Source organism: Podarcis melisellensis (genome assembly GCF_964234715.1).
Source record: "Podarcis melisellensis genome assembly, chromosome: 6".
Classification (NCBI taxonomy): Eukaryota; Metazoa; Chordata; class Lepidosauria; order Squamata; family Lacertidae; genus Podarcis; species Podarcis melisellensis.
In genome coordinates, this window is record NC_138538.1 from 84,119,479 (window position 1) to 84,138,565 (window position 19,087).

The 19,087-nt window shown below is 42.2% G+C and overlaps 1 protein-coding gene and 1 long non-coding RNA gene across 3 annotated transcripts in view; one reads left to right on the forward strand and one right to left on the reverse strand.

The window, feature by feature from the left end:
* LOC309371915 overlaps positions 1 to 19,087 on the reverse strand; it is a 399,586-nt gene that overhangs the window by 228,704 nt on the left and 151,795 nt on the right. The gene's annotated exons all lie outside the window — the stretch shown is intronic.
* The window catches only part of BRINP3 (BMP/retinoic acid inducible neural specific 3), a 264,203-nt gene that overhangs the window by 153,691 nt on the left and 91,425 nt on the right, over positions 1 to 19,087 (forward strand). For both annotated transcript variants that reach the window (XM_081914847.1, XM_081914848.1), the window contains exon 4: positions 2,994 to 3,184. In XM_081914847.1, the coding sequence (XP_081770973.1) occupies positions 2,994 to 3,184 (191 nt within the window). The remainder of the gene's footprint in view (positions 1 to 2,993; positions 3,185 to 19,087) is intronic.

Consider the following 19,087-nt stretch of genomic DNA (forward strand, 5'->3'; position numbering starts at 1 on the left):
AATTGGGTTCTCCCAGAAAGCACGTGTTGCGGTGAGGTCACCACAACTGACTCTCTGTTGCTGGGATGGGTAAGTTTGGATTGCCACAGCTACCCGATTGGTCCCTCGGAAGCATGGGATCTGTTCCGGCCAATGGGGTGGCAGAAATTGCAACCCCATTGGCCAGATCACCCACCCACCCTCCCTATATTTAGGGTCTGTGTTGACCTTGCTATATCGTCGTGGGTCGTCTGCTTTTGGGGCAGGGGCCCGGTAGGAATTTTCCCCACTTGGCTGATTGGCTGGTGCCTTTTGGGTTGGGTTTTGCCTACCGTGTAGCAAATCTTCACAATTTTGTAAGGTTTGCGGTTAGGCATTGGTTAGGCATGTGTGTGGAGGGGACGAGGCATGACTGTGACCTATCCCTCTGATGGTTGCTGCGTAGGTATTCCGTTAAAGGAATCCATCGGCTCGTCATGCATTTGTCCGACCCCTGAAAGAGGGATAGGGCCACGCAAGAGCCCCTGGGAGCATTCTGGGTGTGATCTTAGGGATCAGCACCCATCTCAATCGATCTCCCAGGGTGCTTACCTTGACAAACCTCTGAAACTGGCAGTTGTCAGTTCTGTTCCTGTCCAAGATAGTCTGGGACAGGTTCAGATAGTCTTAACCAATGCCTAAGCAAACCAATCACAGCCTGCAATCATTAAAGTTGTGGCCAAAATTGAGCCAAACCTCAAACAAAAATCTGAGTCATGTCTGAATTTATTCCTAGGCCATTTTGGTGATCTTAACACACAACAGACATCAGGGTGGGCAGAGACAACTAAGAAGATGTCATAGCCCATGCCTCACTACTGCATATTATAGCCTAGAAAAAATATTGTATACCTGTGAAGAATTAAGTCTAGACTCAGGAACAGGACTCAGGAATAGCTTGCACATTTCAGATTTCGTAAAGACATTGTAAAATACTATACAAAGGTCAGTCTAGAGTATGAATGTCAATCTCTGCCCAGTGATGAATATCTGTCCAAGACAAGGGCATTACTAGAGTAAAGGCCCCATAATCCCACGAACCAATTATGGGATTATACGGGACTTTGGGGTTTTGTTTTGTCCTGGTGAGCTGGAAAGAAAAATTAACTTGTACACACTTTCATTTTGCTTGTGGCAGCTGAAGCAGAACTGGCTCTAGAACGTTTGCAGATGTTTCTCACAGCTTGTAGGACTCATAGCTGTGTGGTTATGGTCTGCATAATCTTTTTTTAACCCTCCCTCCTTTTGCTACACACTGTGATTAATCCTTTTTGAGTCCTTAAAACTCACAACCTTGAATAGTATTCCAAATCATGTCCATTTGTTAGCTAATGTTTAGATCGTCTTCTAAGCCTATTTCACGCCTGTGGACTACGGCTGGCAAGAAATGATTCATCCATGTGTCAAGTGTGGCAGAAGCATCTATTTGCAATTGTAAATTAAGTATTTGTTTGCAAGAATTAGGTAATCTCCAGTTTTCTCCCACATTAATCCTCATGTTAACTATATCATCGTTTTATCTTTTGTGCTTGAGGATCGGTCACTGCCTTGTTTCCCCTCTCACACAACGTAATTGGGAAATAATGGAAATAACAAAAGAGAGATATGACCTCTTCTCTGAATTTTGCAATGCACTACTCCAACCAAAGAATGTTCACAAAACTGTCTTATAGGAACAGAAATTCCAAAAATGATGGTTAAGTTGTTTATGTACAGCAGTTAGGGGACGTGGGTGGTGCTGTGGTCTAAACTACTGAGCCTCTTGGGCTTGCTGATTGGAAGGCCAGCAGTTCGATTCCCCGTGACGGGCTGAGCTCCCGTTGCTCTGTCCCAGCTCCTGCCAACCTAGCAGTTCAAAAGCATGCTAGTGCAAATAGATAAATAGGTACCGCACTGGTGGAAGGTAAACGGCATTTTCATGCACTCTGCTTTCCATCACGGTGTTCCGTTGTGCCAGAAGCAGTTTAGTCATGCTGGCCACATGACACGGAAAGCTGTCTGTGGACAAATGCCGGCTCCCTTGGCCTGAATATGAGATGAGCGCCGCAACCCCATAGTCGCCCTTGACTGGACTTAACCATCCAGGGGCCCTTTAGCTTTTTACTTTTTTACAGCAACTAGGATTCTTTATGCATAAGAATGGAAAGATTAAGACATTCCCACCAAAGAAGAATGGATAAGTAGAGTTATGGACAATGCTGAATCAGCAAAGCTAACCACTAGAATAAGAGAATGATTATTGCTTTATGGAAGATGGAAGCCTTTTTCAGACTGTTTAAAGAAATATTATACTATGGTGAATTCGCAATCAGGATTTGAACTATGAGCAACAGAAGGCACTAGAGATTACTGTATTATTGTTAGGATTTAAGAGAGGGGAGATAAGATACAGCAAGGGGGAGAAATAAAAAAACACTATGGAAAATGGGATGGGAAGTAGATAAAATGTTAGAAAAATCTGTTGTGTATTGGAAGGTTTACGTGAATTTTTTGGAAATGTAATAAAATATACCTTAAAAAAAGAATGTTTACAAAACTGCACATTAGGGAAATGTGTCAGGAGCTTGTCCTCCACTATACCGTCATGTGATAGACAAAAATCCCATGAGTGCAATCATGGAGCAGGAATTCTAACAAAATGTGTACATAAAATGAATATATTAATGAAAAGAACATACAAAAATACAAAAACATTTTATTGAGTGAAAATGCTTGCAAAAACGTGTGCATTAGTCAAAATTGCATGCAAACACATATATTAGGGTAAAATCATAGGAAAATCCTGATGAAGATTCACAATTTAAAAAGGAAATGCAAATTCCTGTAGAATTGTGAAGAAGTGAATTTAACGTTGGGGAAAATGAGAAACTTAGAGAACAAAAATTAACAACCCATCCATTTCTTGTTATGGAAAAATAATATTAATAATAATCATGGCAACTTTAACTGATAATGTTGTTATATTGCTTCTGCAGGAGAGGAGTCACTCACCATTTTTGTGGACAAGCGGAAGCTGAGTAAGAGATCGGAAGCAAGTGATCCCAGCATTAACAGTACCACAGTGACACTGGAAACACTACACCAACTGGCAGCCTCATACTTCATTGACCGGGATAGCACCCTGAGAAGACTCCACCATATTCAGATTGCCTCCACTGCCATAAAGGTATAAAAAAAATCTCTGGAACCATGTGAGAAAAACTGAGTTATTTACTTGTAATATATGTCTTTTGCCTTGTTGGTTCTCCAAACGGCTCTGCAATATAAGTATGGCGATTCCAGATTACAGGTGAGGATTTATGGACCAGAACTCCAAGAGCCTTGTGCACAGACCCAGGCTTGCTCCAGATCTGTTAATATTTCTTCTGCTATCTCCGACTCCTTGTGGAGCCCTCTCCAGAGAGTCGTCTGCTATCTCTTGTGGTGTTCAGAGAGCATATGGGAGAAAAGAGGCCTCAGAAGTCCCAGAGCTTCCACAGTATTTTGGCTCCACCACCCAGGGATATTCAAAGGCCACCTGATGGATCCTTAAGCAGGTTCCAAGTTCTACTGAGGTGATAAACTCATGTCTGGACTGTACCACTTCTGAGTACATGCAGTACACCCTGCACATGAATCCCCACCTACGCCCTGAATGTGGTACAATCCAGAGACTTAAACTTGCCAGTTCATTGAGAATTTGAGATTTGGACCAAAATCTCCATATCTGTAGAATACTCCGGCTCTCTGTAAAACACATTCTTCATTTTTTATTATTATAGCTGAATCATATACTGAGGGCCAAACTAGACAAGACACCAATCACTTTGTATTTGTGGCTTTAAAAAAAATTAAGTATATTGCAAGTACAGAGACCCTGATTGTGGGGTGGTATGCTTCTTTTGACATGTTGCGCCCCACTCAGCACAGTACCGGTTTGTGACAGGCCACCTGCACCTGCTATTTGAATTGTTTGGGGGGGGTGAGAGCTCCCAAACTGTAGGCATGGGGCTCTCAATCTGGATTGGGATCACAGCAGGGAGCAAAATTTGTACGAAGCCCCCAGGCCAACATCTCAATCTGGATTGGGGCCTCCTTGCCATTTACTTTTAGAAAGCTAATCATACTATTGCTAATTATGTGGTTGGTATCTCATCTCATTTGGTCCCATGGTTCCATCATCAGGGCTTAGCTAAAACCTTTGCCATGGAAGAGGATTTTAAGAGACAGATAGTGGTGAGTCCATTATCAAGGAACCTCTTGGCACCTCCATTCTGTAGCAAGAAGAGTGTTTGTTTGCATGTATGTGGTGCAGAACAGGGCTTTGTATGCTGTGTCCACATTTTTCTATCACTGCAGAACCGAATTCCTCACGGGATCAGGCTGGTAGGTGTCCTTTCCGTGAGAAAACATCAAGTTAAGAGACAGGAATGTCTTACAACCCAAAAACTAGCCGTCTGCTTGTTGTATTGATTAGGGCTGCTGAGCTGGGACTTTGAGATCAGGTTGCATGCACAGGTTAGATGTTTACTGATAAATTTGGATGAAGCAAGATTGTCAAGGTACAATCTCAGTGCCATTTTACACATTCCACAGAGGCACACCCTGACTTGCCATTAAGTGTACACACTGCAGTCCATCATGGCTTGCTGATGAGTGTCCCAGCCTAATACATTTTATTTATTTTTTAGGAGTAAATCTAAAACAGGGGTGGCACTCACCAAATGTTGTTGGACTACAACACACATGTCATCCCCAGGGGGGTATGTCAGGAATAATGGGATCTGTGGTCCCAGCAATATCTGTAGGACACCAGATTGACTATCCCAGATCAAAAACATTTTAGGAATGAAACAAGAAGAATGAAATGTGTGAAACAGCCCTCAACTGCAAGTGTTTAGGGCTCCTGTTTCTGTCCTGTTTAGATTTCCTAACCAGCTATGTGTAGGTCAATAAACCCAGATTCTGTGGTGGATAGTCTAAGGTTTTCTGCTATTGTTGTTATTTACTTTACAATATATATAAAGCTATCAACGTTGCTGGCTAAAAACAATGCATTTCAAAACTGAGGCTTTATGCACAAGTAACAGCTGCTTTGAGTTTCTTGATTATAATAGTGGAAGAAGCTTTGAAAGGAGAGTTGGGTTGTTGTTTTTGCATTTTCTGATTATGAATATTTCAGAACTTTGCATTCTATTTTTACCTTCTTACTAGCATCTAATTTATGCCATCATTATCATCACCTAAAACTGAGCCACCGAAAACTTGTCACACAGCTGTAGCTTAATTCTGTCAGCATCCTCACTTTTGCTATGTATACAAATAAAAAAGGGCCAGTACACACACACACACACACACACACACACACACACACACACTGTGCTTGATTACTCAACACTTGATGACTTGCAGCCAAATCGTTGAGCTGCCATTGTTGTAAAATGTTGTGTCTGAGGTCAGGTGAGGTGATGCAGACATTTTCCCTTTGGTGGTTCACCTATGAGTATGAAACATTCAGTAAGGCCAATTTGCAATCAAGTGATGGGCAGCCATATTTGAAGATGCCCCAAGTTTAAATTGTAAGCAGTTTAGCTTTTCAGATAGAGGCAGTAGAAATTTATACACAGCTGCTGGTGGAGGAAGCCTTTGTGTAGAATGGTAGTTGATGGGGTGCCAACATAATGGATTGGAGCTGCTTTGACACAGCATGATGCAGCTATGATAGGCTCCTGCAGTTGCCTGCATAGCCAGACATGTTTTGCAGAGAGGTCAACAATCACACCAGAGTCCAGATTCTAGCTACAGTTCACAGGTTCAACTGCAGGCAAGTTGGACAGATGGATCCTTTTTTCAACGCTTGTACACAAATTGCTACAGTCCTGGGAACTATTCCAGGAGCCATCTCTGAAAGGATGGCATTGCCAAAGCTTGTAAGTTCATTGTGGTCACTTCATTTTGTTGTCTTGTAATGCTCAGTTGATGTACAAGGCAAGAACCGTACCCTCCCTCAATTCCTCTCTGGGTTGTAGCAGTAAATGAGCCTGGTTTAGGTAGGCATGTCTTCTGAGCCCAATACATTCAATCAGGAAGCACTATGAACTGTACCCCTCTCTAGGCATTCATGAAACTGGGTAAACTAATACATGATGGGGGTGCAGGAAAAACATACAAGCTCCATCGCCCCTGGTTCATGGGAAATCAGGATGTTGCATCATGTTGGAAGCCTACAAAACTAGTAGATGGACATTCCAGTGAGCATCTCTTGCTGCAAGGGTGCCCAGGATCCATCATTCTAAATGCTTACCATTTAGACAAAGTTTGGTACTGATGCACAGAATGAACCACTGGCTGAGATTCCTCAGATAGCCAGTTTAAGGCTTACTGCTCAACGAGTTCTGATACCAAGTGGCGCTGTGGTCTAAACCACTGAGCTTCTTGGGCTTGCCGATCAGAAGGTCAGCGGTTCAAATCCCCACGACAGGGTTATTGAATGGTCTCTTTAAATGTGAAGGTTCATTATTGTTCCACAAGATGTGTATGTCTTTAAGGGCCAGAGCAAAAAACTAGACCCAGTTTTACAGCTGTGAAACAGTATAGCAGGTGCTGTTAAGTTGTGTTAATTAAGCTGTGTCAGCAATTGGGTATAGTATATAAAGAGCAGCACCTAGCTCTCTCAGTACCCTGGGGGATGGGTTGGTGGTTGTGTCATGCTTGTTGATATATTTAGTGTAAAAGGAGTTTTTGTTATTGTTATTAAAACCTTGATAAAGTTATTTTTGAGTTCCTTGTAATGCATGATCTCCCCAGCAAGCTTTCTACAGCACAACTAAACTGCAAATAGCCAGCAAGGGTCAGCTCCCATTGTTTTGCCCCAACTCCTGCCAACCTAGCAGTATGAAAACATGCCAGTGCAGGTAGATAAATAGGTACCCCTGCAGCGGGAAGGTAAATGGCGTTTCCAAGCGCTCTGGATTCCATCATGGTGTTCTGTTGTGCCAGAAGCAGTTTAGTCATGCTGGCCACATGACCAAAAACTGTCTGTGGACAAAAACCAACTCCTTCGGCCTGAAAGTGAGATGAGCACCACAACCCCATAATCACATTTGACTGGACTTAACAGTCCAGGGGTCCTTTACCTTTACCTTTTACCTTACCGTAGACAAATGTGTTGTGGGCTATGGCATGTTGCGCTCAATATGACTTCTCCTCCCCAATGTGTGCATGTGACAGGAAGTCTGTAGCTATAACCACCTTGCCTGAAATATCTTATTAGGCCTTCCAACGTATGCATCGCTGTTTTGAAGTGGTTGCATTTGTTTTGTAAATCAATGGATATTGTGCCTGAGGGGCTTCACTAGCAACTTGCCAGAAGCCTGAGGCCTATATTCAGTTTATGCATTCATTTACAAGAACAGACAACCTGCCATGTTGGAAACATGAAAGAGCTAACATTGTTAGGCTTCTGTGCCCAATGCGAAAGCTTTCAGGCAGAGGAAAATGTTTCAGTTATAGGGAATATTTTTCTTTTGCTAATGGCTTTTTCTTCTTTTTTTCGCACCTCTACACCTCATTGTTTTGTCTTTTTGATTAAGCTATAGTATTTTGTGGCAGACATGGCCTTCTGTTTATTTGTTTTAAAGGAGTATTGAGAAAAATTTCAACTTCGCATCCTTCATGTCTGTCCATTTAGCACAATTATCCTTGCTATTTTCTGCAGCAAGGGAGCCTTGTGTATCAATGGACTCTTAACGGCATGCACTCCAACATCTCTCCAATGAAAATAGGGACATCCACTAATGCTAATAACAATTTATACTCTTCCCATCTGACTGGGTTGCCCCAGCCACTCTAGGTGGCTTCCAACATATAAAAAACATAATAACATTTTAAAAACTTCCCTATGGAGGACTGCCTTCAGATGTCTTCTAAAGGTTGTATAGTTACCTATCTCCTTGGCTTGGGGGTCATATGACTCTGTAGCCTCCAACAATTATCTGATGAAAATAGGGACAATCTAAGGAAAAACGGGACATTCTGGGATAAAATCAGAAACTGGGGTGCCGTCTGTAAAATTACACACTGTAGTGCCTTGCATGCATAAGAAGTTCCCTACTGAATCAGACCAGAGGATTCTGGATGAGATACAATCAAGTATCTTCTTCCTACAAGGACCAACCCAATGTCTATATAAAGTCAAACACCCCGTATTTTGAGGTCTACTGATTCTGATCCCATCATAATTCATAGCCAATAATATCCTTATGGCATGGGATGGAGAAGAAGACTTGGTTGCATGCAGAACCATGTATTGCATAGAAAGTAATGCACCCCCAAACATTTCATATATCCCAGTCATTTCTGTCTAACTCCTTTCATTTCTTTCTTTCTTTCTTTCTTTCTTTCTTTCTTTCTTTCTTTCTTTCTTTCTTTCTTTCTTTCTTTTCTGTTGGCGATACCAGATATTTAGATTGTTATACTTGCTTCAGATGCTGTGATGACAATATAATGCCATGGAACATGCTGTTCTGCCATGAAAAAGGAAGATATATTTTTATTCTGTTATTTCATGGGCTTTCAGTTGCCCATTCCTGGCCCAAAAGCATGGAAACTGTGGCATGAGCAGGCTAACAGTTAGGTGCCGCGTGTGTGTGTGTGTGTGTGTAGGGAGTACAGGAGTTCATAAATCAGTAGCCACTAACCTTTTTTTTTTTGGCTCATGGTTGCATTTGCAAAATACACAAACTGTTGTGGGTATCTTGCACACACTTGCATGTACTCTGCAACCACTCACACTCTCTCCCTCAGTTGGGACTGAAAAAGGCTTTCTGTTGACTATAATAAAAGGCTTCTTTCAAGAGGGACAGGAGACATGGCCCTGTGGGCACCAGAAGAGGACTCTGTGGGCACATGTGTTTCAGTGGATGCCATGTTGATGCCCTATTACTCGAGTAATGGATTCCTTAAAGCCCAGAATTTTCATGAAGACCTATACATAGTTCCACAACTATCTACTTTGTATGCAGACATCAGAGGGAGTATAATTGCATTTCCCCCCTCGTAAGCTTTGAGTATACCAAAAAAAGCATCGCTCATTTTCTCAACTTAACTTTTTGACGCTGGTCTTAATTTGTAACAATAAGCAGTGACTCAGATATTGCAGATAACAGTGAAATTAATCTGTTTAGAGCTGTGTTTGCTTCTCCCCTCCCTTCTCTAGCCTTTATATGTTAGCCTATTTATGAGGAATTTATGCTGAGTAAAATTCTCCAGCTGAAATCTGACATTTGAAGCTATATTGATCTCTCGGTGCTGGGTGAAAGGAATAAATAAAGCACATTAATTCAAACATCATAATTTACATCCTCAGTCACCGTGTAATTGTAAGCCCTATGGATCTGAAAAGGAAACTAAATGCCCTTCTAATAATTTGGAGGCTTTGCAGCTTTTAAAAGATTCCAAATCCTATATTGATATACTGGTTAAAATTAATCTGGGGTTTTGCAGTTGGAGAATGCTTTTCTGGCAGAGCATTGGCAGAGGGAAAAGACTGGGGTGGCTGCTTTGGGATTATTGAAAAATGACTTAATTGCTATTTTATTTTATTTTTTAGACAAATGATTAACTATTTAGCCAGGGTTTTCTTCCTTTTCCCTCCCTAGCCCACAGGCTACTGAGAAACCTCCTTTTCTACCCTTCCTATCGTTTCCACGCAACATAACTGATTTATATTAATACCATGCAAATCTGCAAGGTAGGGGATCAGGAGAAGGGCAGTAGCTGGAAATGGGGATATTTCTGCCTTGCTGAAAATTGGCATTCCATGTTTGAGGTGCTTATCTGCAAAAATGAATGTGTAACATTCACAAGAGCAGTGCTTTCTGATTGGTTAGTTTGCAGCCCGGCTATAAGCCCGAATGGCTTCCTGCCCAAAGTGTTGACAGACTTGCTATTACTTAATGTTTTCCATTATTCCCATCCAAGTGCTGAGCAGATTGCTGCTGCTTATCCTAGATCTCCATCTCAAAGCTGATTGGTTTCATATTTCTCGTCGTTTCACCCTGTCAAAAGGTCGACTGGCTTGCTCTTGCTCTTTGGCGCTGGGTCAGAGGACCAAAAAATTGTGTCTCCTTTCCCGTCCCGTGCAACTGACTTGCAGCCCAATCTTATGACACAGTCGGCCTACAGACTGCAATGGACTTAGTTGTGCCAGAGGATCACAACAGCACACTCTACAGTAGCTCGCCCCTTTTTTTCTGAGGTTTTGAAATAATGCTTGAAAATGTTTGCTTTATTTGCAACATTTCTCAGTAGAAGCAGAGCATGGCTGCTCTTGACTACAAAAAACGAAACAAAAAACCAACGTTTGCATCTCTAGTTTGGAGATAGGAGCCTTGTGTGGAACTCATCCATGGCTATACTTTCATATGCATCCAGCTAGCACTCACAACTTTGCCACACACTTTACCTGAGAAATGTTCGTAACATTCCTATCAGGTAAGTCAATATTATTACCACTGTACAGTGGTATCTCAGGTTAAGTACTTAATTCGTTCCGGAGGTCAGTACTTAACCTGAAATGGTTCTTAACCTGAAGCACCACTTTAGCTAATGGGGCCTCCTGCTGCCGCCACGCCACTGGAGCATGATTTCTGTTCTTATCCTGAAACAAAGTTCTTAACCTGAAGTACTATTTCTGGGTTAGCAGAGTCTGTAATCTGAAGCGTATGTAACCTGAAGCATATGTAACCTGAGGTACCACTGTACAGTCATACCTCGGGTTACAGACGCTTCAGGTTGCACGTTTTCGGGTTGCGCACTGCACTGAACCCGGAAGTACCGGAATGGGTTACTTCTGGGTTTTGGCACTTGTGCATGCACAGGAACACTAAATTGTGCTTTGTGCATGCGCAGGAACGCCAAATCGCGACCTGCTCATGTGCAGGTGCGGTGTTGTGGGTTGCGAACGCTGCAGGTTGCAAACGTGCCTCCCACATGGATCATGTTTGCAACCCGAGCGTTCACTGTACTGAAGCATTGTGGGGGGTGGTGAGATAGTGACTTGCCTAAACAACCTACTGAATGCATAGTGGAAATGAATCTCTTCCGTTCATTTTTATTGTTTCTTTGCTTCATTTCCTAAAATGAAAACATGATGAAAGAATATATTGGCATTAAGGACTGGTGTGTGTGTGTGTGTGTGTGTGTGTGTGTGTGTGTGTGTAGAGGCTAGCTAGTTATGTAGAATACAGGTAAGGTAAAATATAGGGATGCGGGTGGTGTTGTGGTCTAAACCACTGAGCCTTTTGGGCATGCCAATTAGAAGGTTGATGGTTTGAATGCCCGCGCTCTGTCCCAGCTCCTGCCAACCTAGCAGTTCGAAAGCACGCCAGTGCAAGTAGATAAATAGGTACCGCTGTCACGGGAAGGTAAACAGCATTTCCGTGCACTCTGGTTTCTGTCACGGTGTTCCGTTGCACCAGAAGCAGTTTAGTCATGCTGGCCACATGACCCAGAAAGCTGTCTGTGGACAAACGCCAGCTCCCTTGGTCTGAAAGTGAGATGACCGCTGTAACCCCATAGCCGCCTTTGACTGGACTTAACCGTCCAGGGGTCCTTTACCTTTTACCTTTACCTAGGTAGAATATAAAAGGGAACTGCTGGCAGATGTTGGAATATCCCACACTGGAAGATGGGCAGGTGAATGAACCCCTGATCTTGTGAGTATGCCAGCTTCTCCATGTCTGACTTGGAACAATGCTTTCTAAGCTCCTACTCTCCAAAGCCTCTTGTCCACCTGAAATACGTTGATGGCATCTCTATTTACTGGACTAATGGACAATAGGTACTTGAGAAGTTCTACAAAGACTCCAGTAACTTTCATCAAACACACATATTGTGTTCTGTACCCAACTTGGAAACAAAAATGGGACAATGCAGGATTTGCATAAGTTTTGCTTCAGAGATAAGATTAGTTAATTCAGAAATAAAGATCCTGGAAATATATTTGAAAGCATCTCTAGATCATAGCACAGGCAGAATTTGAACTTGAGGCTTCTTGATTTGCAGCTCAGACTCAGTGCCACTACATCTCAATAGTTTTGCTAGGCTTGAATGCTGAGGATCAAACCATTGTCAGATCATAGATATTATTTTCTCTCAATAAATAAATACATAGCTAAGGAATGAGGGATAAACCCAATGCCTATTGTCATTGTTATTCCTTATAATTGGTGCTATTTGACCATGTTTTTTAGCCAAATATCCTATCCCTTGGCCATCAGGTGAATAGTAACAGTGTCATAGACAACATTTCATAACATTTTTCTCATGAGACATTTCAATTAATTCCATAATAAAATGGATTTTCTTGCTACATCATCCTTAAAAATGCCTGCGCTGTAAGTCATTGTTTCTCTGGGCAAAGTCAATTGAACTGTGAATGCGATTCAATTGCCATTGATCTATTCAGTAACCTTTGTTCTCAGAGCAGAATTCCACCAGCCTGGATATGTAGGAATTTGTATTACCATTTCACCTCTGAGATACTGAAGCTAAAGAATAACTTTTCTTCTGATATCTTTCTTTCCTTCTTTTTTTAACCTTCAAACAATTAGAATTGTGTGTAGGCAAAACATCTTGCCTCCATAAGTGTAAATGTCTGTAGCAAGTGAGGTTGTGCACTATTGTGGTCAGATAAGTGGTCCATAGTGGTGGTGATCATTATCTGTGTCATTTGGGGTGGAGCGGAACAAAACAAAATACAGCTCTTTCCTCCTGCACCCAGATAAACGATTTGGGATGATTATCACACCTGAACTAAGCAAGCACAGGGGCGAGCTTATTGGTTAGGCCATGATTTGTACACATAGCATGCCATTATATGTGTAGTTCCTCATCTAAGCTAGGCATATGTATATTGAAGAGTACATTTGTGTGCATATGTTTTTATCTGAAGTGCTGATTGTGTTCAATGGAGGAGGAGGAGGAGGAGGAGTAGAAGAAGAAACAAGCAGAGTTGCAACCTCTGGTCAGAAACCAGTTTTACCAGTGTACTATTTTGAATGAAGATTGGTTAATAGGTCAAACCCATCCTCTTGCAAAATTGCTTGTTGACTGATCTAATCATGACCCCCACCTTTACTTCCCTTCTCTCTGTGCTAAGCCTAACAGGATAGTCTTACCCTTTGTTAATCCTTTTGCATCTCTCCTCCTTTGTTCTCCTTGATCCAGTACTACCTCATGCATTTTCTAGAGCAAAGGTGGGGAGCTTGCAAATTGCTGGTTGTTTTTCAATTCCCACCAATACTAGACAATATGGTCACCAGCCAGGGATGGTGGGAGTCATAGGTCAGCAACCTTTGGCGGGTCACAGGTTCCCCAGCCCTCCTATACAGCTAAATATGGGGAAACACCCCTGTATACATCTATGTACTACATAGATGTGCTAAATAACTCACTTCCTCCAAATAGCTTAGGGTTATCCCATTTTATCCTCATGCAAGGCAAACTAAGGGATAGTGCTTTGATAATTTCCTTTCTTTCAACTTGAAGCCATTGGTTTGAGTCCTACCCTCCAGAAGAAGAAGAAGAAGAGGAGGAGGAGGAGTTTGGATTTGATATCCCGCTTTATCACTACCCTAAGGAGTCTCAAAGTGGCTAACAACCTCCTTTCCCTTCCTCCCCCACAACAAACACTCTGTGAGGTGAGTGGGGCTGAGAGACTTCAGAGAAGTGTTACTAGCCCAAGGTCACCCAGCAGCTGCATGTGGAGGAGCAGAGACGCGAACCCAGTTCACCAGATTACGAGTCCACTGATCTTAAAAACTACACCACACTGGCTCTCAGAGCAGGAGAAACAAGCTTGCTCCATCTTCCATGTGATAGTACTTAAGATATTTGAAGAGACTATCATACCTCCTCTAGTTTCCTCTTTGTCAAGCTAAACATACTTAGTTCCTTCAAACTTTCCTCATAAGGCTCAGTTTCAGACCCTTGATCATCTTGGTTGTTCTCCTCTGCACACGTTCCACCTTATCAATATCTTTCTTAAATTGTGTCACCCAGAAATGGACACAGTATTCCATGTGTGGTCGGACCAAGACAGAATAGAGTGGTACTATTACTTCCCCTGAGCTGGCAGATGAGCCCGCTATGCACCTGCTACAGAATCTCTGCATATAGCAAAGAGTTCTAGGGCTTATGCTCTGGTTATGCCCCCTAGCCCAGTCTCCTGGGCCTTGCTGTCACCCCACATGAACTGACAGCCTGCCTTAGACCCAACACTCCCTTGCAACAGCTCATTGCATTGGAAGATAGGTACTGGTTGACAACTTGTGTCTCAGTAAAACTTTTTTTAGGCGTTTATGGTACCGAAGTAGTAGGTGAGTAACAACGGACAGTGATCCCGGATAATCTGACTGTTTCACTGGAATCTTCTTCAGCACAACTACAAAAGAATTCAAATATGAAACAATGACCTGTGTACATGAAAACTATATAGACTTCACACATTACAATCCATATGCTACAACTACAATAAGAACAAATGTACATACCCCTTAGATTTATCCAGGCTTCAACATGATTGTTTAAAAACCTTATCACATGATCCAAATATTATCATAAAGCCAGCGGACAAAGGGGGTGGTATTATCCAAAATATTCAGCAATACATCATGGAGGCTAGGAGATTGCTATCTGATGTAAGGTTTTATCAGAAAATATCAAAAGATCCAATGGATTCCATAGCTATCATCTTAAAGACAGTCTTACAACAAGCATATAGCATCAGAATCATTGATTAGCCCACAGGATAGCATCTATTACTTTGTTTCAACCATAGACTTATTATACTTTTACGGACTTTCAAAGACTGACAGACGTGTGTTCAATTGATTTCAACTATATTAGAGAATTTACAAGTGCACAGGTTTTGTTTTTGTTGTACTAAATCATGTATATTGTGCTGTTTCTCCTGATAATAGCTCGTTCTGCCCACCAAAGAAACCAAATTCTCTCATACTTTACCAGGGCAGAATGAGCTGAACATAGTAGATATGGGTAGGGAGTTGGTTTACTTAATTTGAAGTCCCTCCTACTTTTTCTGTCCCGCTTATGCTCCCCCCACCCCACAAAAGCTTGGCTCCTCCTGTCAGTACCTTAGAATGATTAGTTTTTGTTTTAAGTCATCCCCTCTTAAAGGTAAAGGTAAAGGTACCCCTGCCCGTACGGGTCAGTCTTGCCAGACTCTAGGGTTGTGCGCTCATCTCACTCTATAGGCCGGGAGCCAGCGCTGTCTGCAGACACTTCCGGGTCACGTGGCCAGCGTGACAAGCTGCATCTGGTGAGCCAGCGCAGCACACGGAATGCCGTTTACCTTCCCGCTGGTAAGCGGTCCCTATTTATCTACGTGCACCCGGGGGTGCTTTCGAACTGCTAGGTTGGCAGGCGCTGGGACCAAAGATGTGAGCGCACCCCGCCGCGGGGATTCGAACCGCCGACCATGCGATCGGCAAGTCCTAGGCACTGAGGTTTTACCCACAGCGCCACCCGCGTCCCATCCCCTCTTAAACAGCATCAATAAATGTGTTTTATTATCCAGTGTGTAATACCCTTTTGAATTACATCATCTGATGACTAATTGATGTTTGACTGAAATTACAGAATCCCAGTTAGCACATTCAAGCCTTCTCTTGGGCCTGTGGTTCAAAACAAGCACATTTGCAATGCAATGCGGGGTTTGGCTTGAAAATATCTGATACACTTTGAATGTTCCAAACAGCTCCAGTTCGCTGAGCTGCTCACAGGTGTGGGGAAACTCAAGGCGAGATTGCATCAACTCATATCCTTTTTTACTTGCGATGTGTTATGAGTTAAGGCGGGGTTTGAAAGATGTGTGGCTGCTGCTTTTCAGAATCAGACATGCTTCTTGAAATTGATCACTTCTCCTCATGGTCTGGCAACAGGACCGAGTTAAACTGAAAGCTGATTTGCATCTCCGTTTTTGAGATGTTAAAAAAAAAAAAATTGCTGTGCTGAAGGTTTCTCCTGTGCCTTTTGTAACCATTTCCCATCAATTTATGAGACAAGCAATTGCACCAGAAAATTATTAACATAGAGAAGAAATGTCAGTAGACCTACCACAGGTGGGCTGCAGGGATTTTTGCATTCATTTTCAAGGTGTTTGTGTGTATGTGTCCTTTCTTCCATTCTACAAACCCTTTCCCCAGTGTTCTGACCTTGGCAGCCTTCCCGGGTGCCCACATTGCTTGCAAATGCCATATTATCCTCAGCTGGGCTTTCTTGTAACCCTGGGAAGTTTGGGAGACTGCCTACTGTGCACTTGGCATACTTTCATTGTTTTTCTTTTAAGTGCAGTCCTTTTAAAGAAATCAGTGTGCATTTTTTTTAAGATAAAAGGAAGGAGTTCCCTTAAAAATGAAATCTACAGTAGTACTGATGTAATATTCTCTGTAGCCAGTCTCCCATGTTTCCATTGTTTTAATTAAAACTCATGGGAAGACATCAGTTTCCCCTATGGGCCTTTTCCAGATCAGGAAGTGCAGGCACCTGGGGAGGCTGCAAAGAGCTGGAGAAAAGTTTAATGGAAAGGAAAATATGCACCCCACCCATGGCTACCTGACACTGATAAGGTAAACTCAGCCCTGCACCCACTGAAAATTCTAAAGAAAATGTTGTTGAGTTGTTGTTTTTTTTAAAAAAATTAAAATCTAAAGTGCCCTGAAAAAGAGGCCAGGACAAATTATAGAAGCCTCTTCCACAGGAGAAGTAAACTTTTGATAAATTGGGTGGTAGACTTCAGCAAAGCACTACAAGAAATCACAGCAAAATGACTTTTCATTACTTACCTACGTGGCGAGGCCAGTTTGTTTTATCTGTGTTTTACTGCTGGAAGGATTGCACTCTTAATCTTACAATATTTGCCTGTACACCACAGTAATATTTAGCATTCTTAAAAGGAAAAGGACTTTCATTGACTGGCAGTGGTTTTGCACAGGTCTTCAAAGAGAAGCAAAGCTCTAGGCAAGAATGTTGATTAAGTTGTCGTGAAGAAGGCAGGGATACAGGAGAACTGTCCCAAAATTATTTATACTATATTGGAAGTGCTATACATACATAGTACAGAATTAGCATTGTCCTTCATTTTGAGTCACGTTTATTGAAGCATGTTTAAAAGCAAACATTTCTATTCCTGTCCAAAAAAGGCAGTATCAAGGATATTTGAATAAGCAACGTTTGGCATAACACGAAATGATCAGTCCACTTTATTGGCTTTTCCAGTTAGTATATGAGGGATCTCAAGAGAAATTGATATATGATATATGATAAATGATGAAAGGTCACAGATAGAAGGACAACTTTAAGGCTAAAGGTTGAGTGGTTTCTGAAATGAAAGCGGTCAGACATGTCCTTCTTGGCTGAACAGACAAGAAGCAAAAGGATAAGTTATTAAATTATGGCTCAGCTGTAATGTAGCCATCACAAAGTGAGTTCACTTTCACACAGGTTAATGAGACAGTGTTCAAAGAAAGGCAGCTCTGCCAAAACAGGCAATGACACTACTGGAAGAGCAGTGAGTACCAGTGCAGACATGAAAAGAAACTGTCAGGGACTGGCTTGATTAAGAGGACCAGTGGGAGGCACCAGCCAGGGAACCCCCTAGGGATGCCTCAAAGGAGGAAGGCTCAGAGCCCGGGGAGTGGTGATGGGACACTGAGGACAGGTCAGAGGGTGATGGGAGAGGAGAGGCAGAATGCTTGGATGTTGAAGAAGGAACAGGCTTGAGCGAGAGAGAAGAACCAGATGCAGAAAGCAGTGCAGACTCAGGACATGAGGCAGAGAAGGAGGGGACAGAGGCTGTAGAAGCATCCATGGAGCTTGCCTTTCCTGTTGTAGTAAGCTCCCCTCCCCTCTTGTCTCCAGGGTCATGAAGAGCTTTGTGTGGCAGAACAAAGAGCACAGGTGGCCCTGCCCTGACATAGTTTAAGGCTGCTTGGGAGACATCCAGATGGGGAGGAGACTTAGGGGGAAGGAGGAGGCAAAGACCTTTAGTCCTGGCAACTGTTTCACGGGGGCCAGCCCTGTTTGTAGGCATTACTGCCTGGTATGGTCTTTTCTTGAATGAATGAAGAGCCAACTTTTTCTGTTTGTCTCTGCATCTTGAGTGCTGACCTGCATCTGAACCAGCCCTGACAGAGACTGAATACCGGAGGCTGCATGTAAAACAAGGATCAATTATTTACTTTTGACACACCTTTGAGAATGAAACAGGGGTACCATTGCAAAATGAAAATGCTGCTTAGGTATTGACACCCTGGTTTTAAGCATATTTTAGTTGGAAGCAAGTCCCACCACATTCCGCAGGGCTTACGTCCAAGTAAATGGGGGTAGCGTTGGAAGCGCCATTATGCCAGATTTCATCTCATCTATTTTTCTGAATTTGTGAAATGCCCAACATTATGACAACAGGTCTCTGTGTGGAGGGGAGGGCCTCTCTGTGGCACTGCACATCTACAGTGCACAGTCAAAGATGGCAGGGAACTTTTTGCCCCCACCAGTGTTTACCCAGATGCAAGCACTTGCACGGGAGAAATGGAGGTTAGAGATTGAGGTCTATGGCTCAAAGGACAGCAAGCTTCCTTTGCCCCATGGAATATAGAGGGAACCTCTAACGGACGGATTATTAAAAACACATGAGGCAAACGGTGGAAGTCTTTTTAAAAAAACAAAACACTTTATTTAAGGTAGATAAGGACAAGATGAAATTATACAATTGAATATAAATATGGATGGGAAACAGCTACGTATAGTGAGTACTTATCTACTTTTAAAAATTTTCACCTATGATCTTTTTCTTTTACTTCTTTATTTTTTCTTTGTTCTTTTTTTTTCTTTTTTCTGACACCTTATCTTTCATTTCACTCCTGTATTGTGAATAGCATTTTATAGAGGTATAAATAACTGTAAATATGAAAAGAGACAAAATATTCTCTAATTTTTTTCCTTGGTTATATGTATTTTCTTTTTCTTTTGTATTTTCTTTTGTTGTAAATATGTATGTTTTCTATTT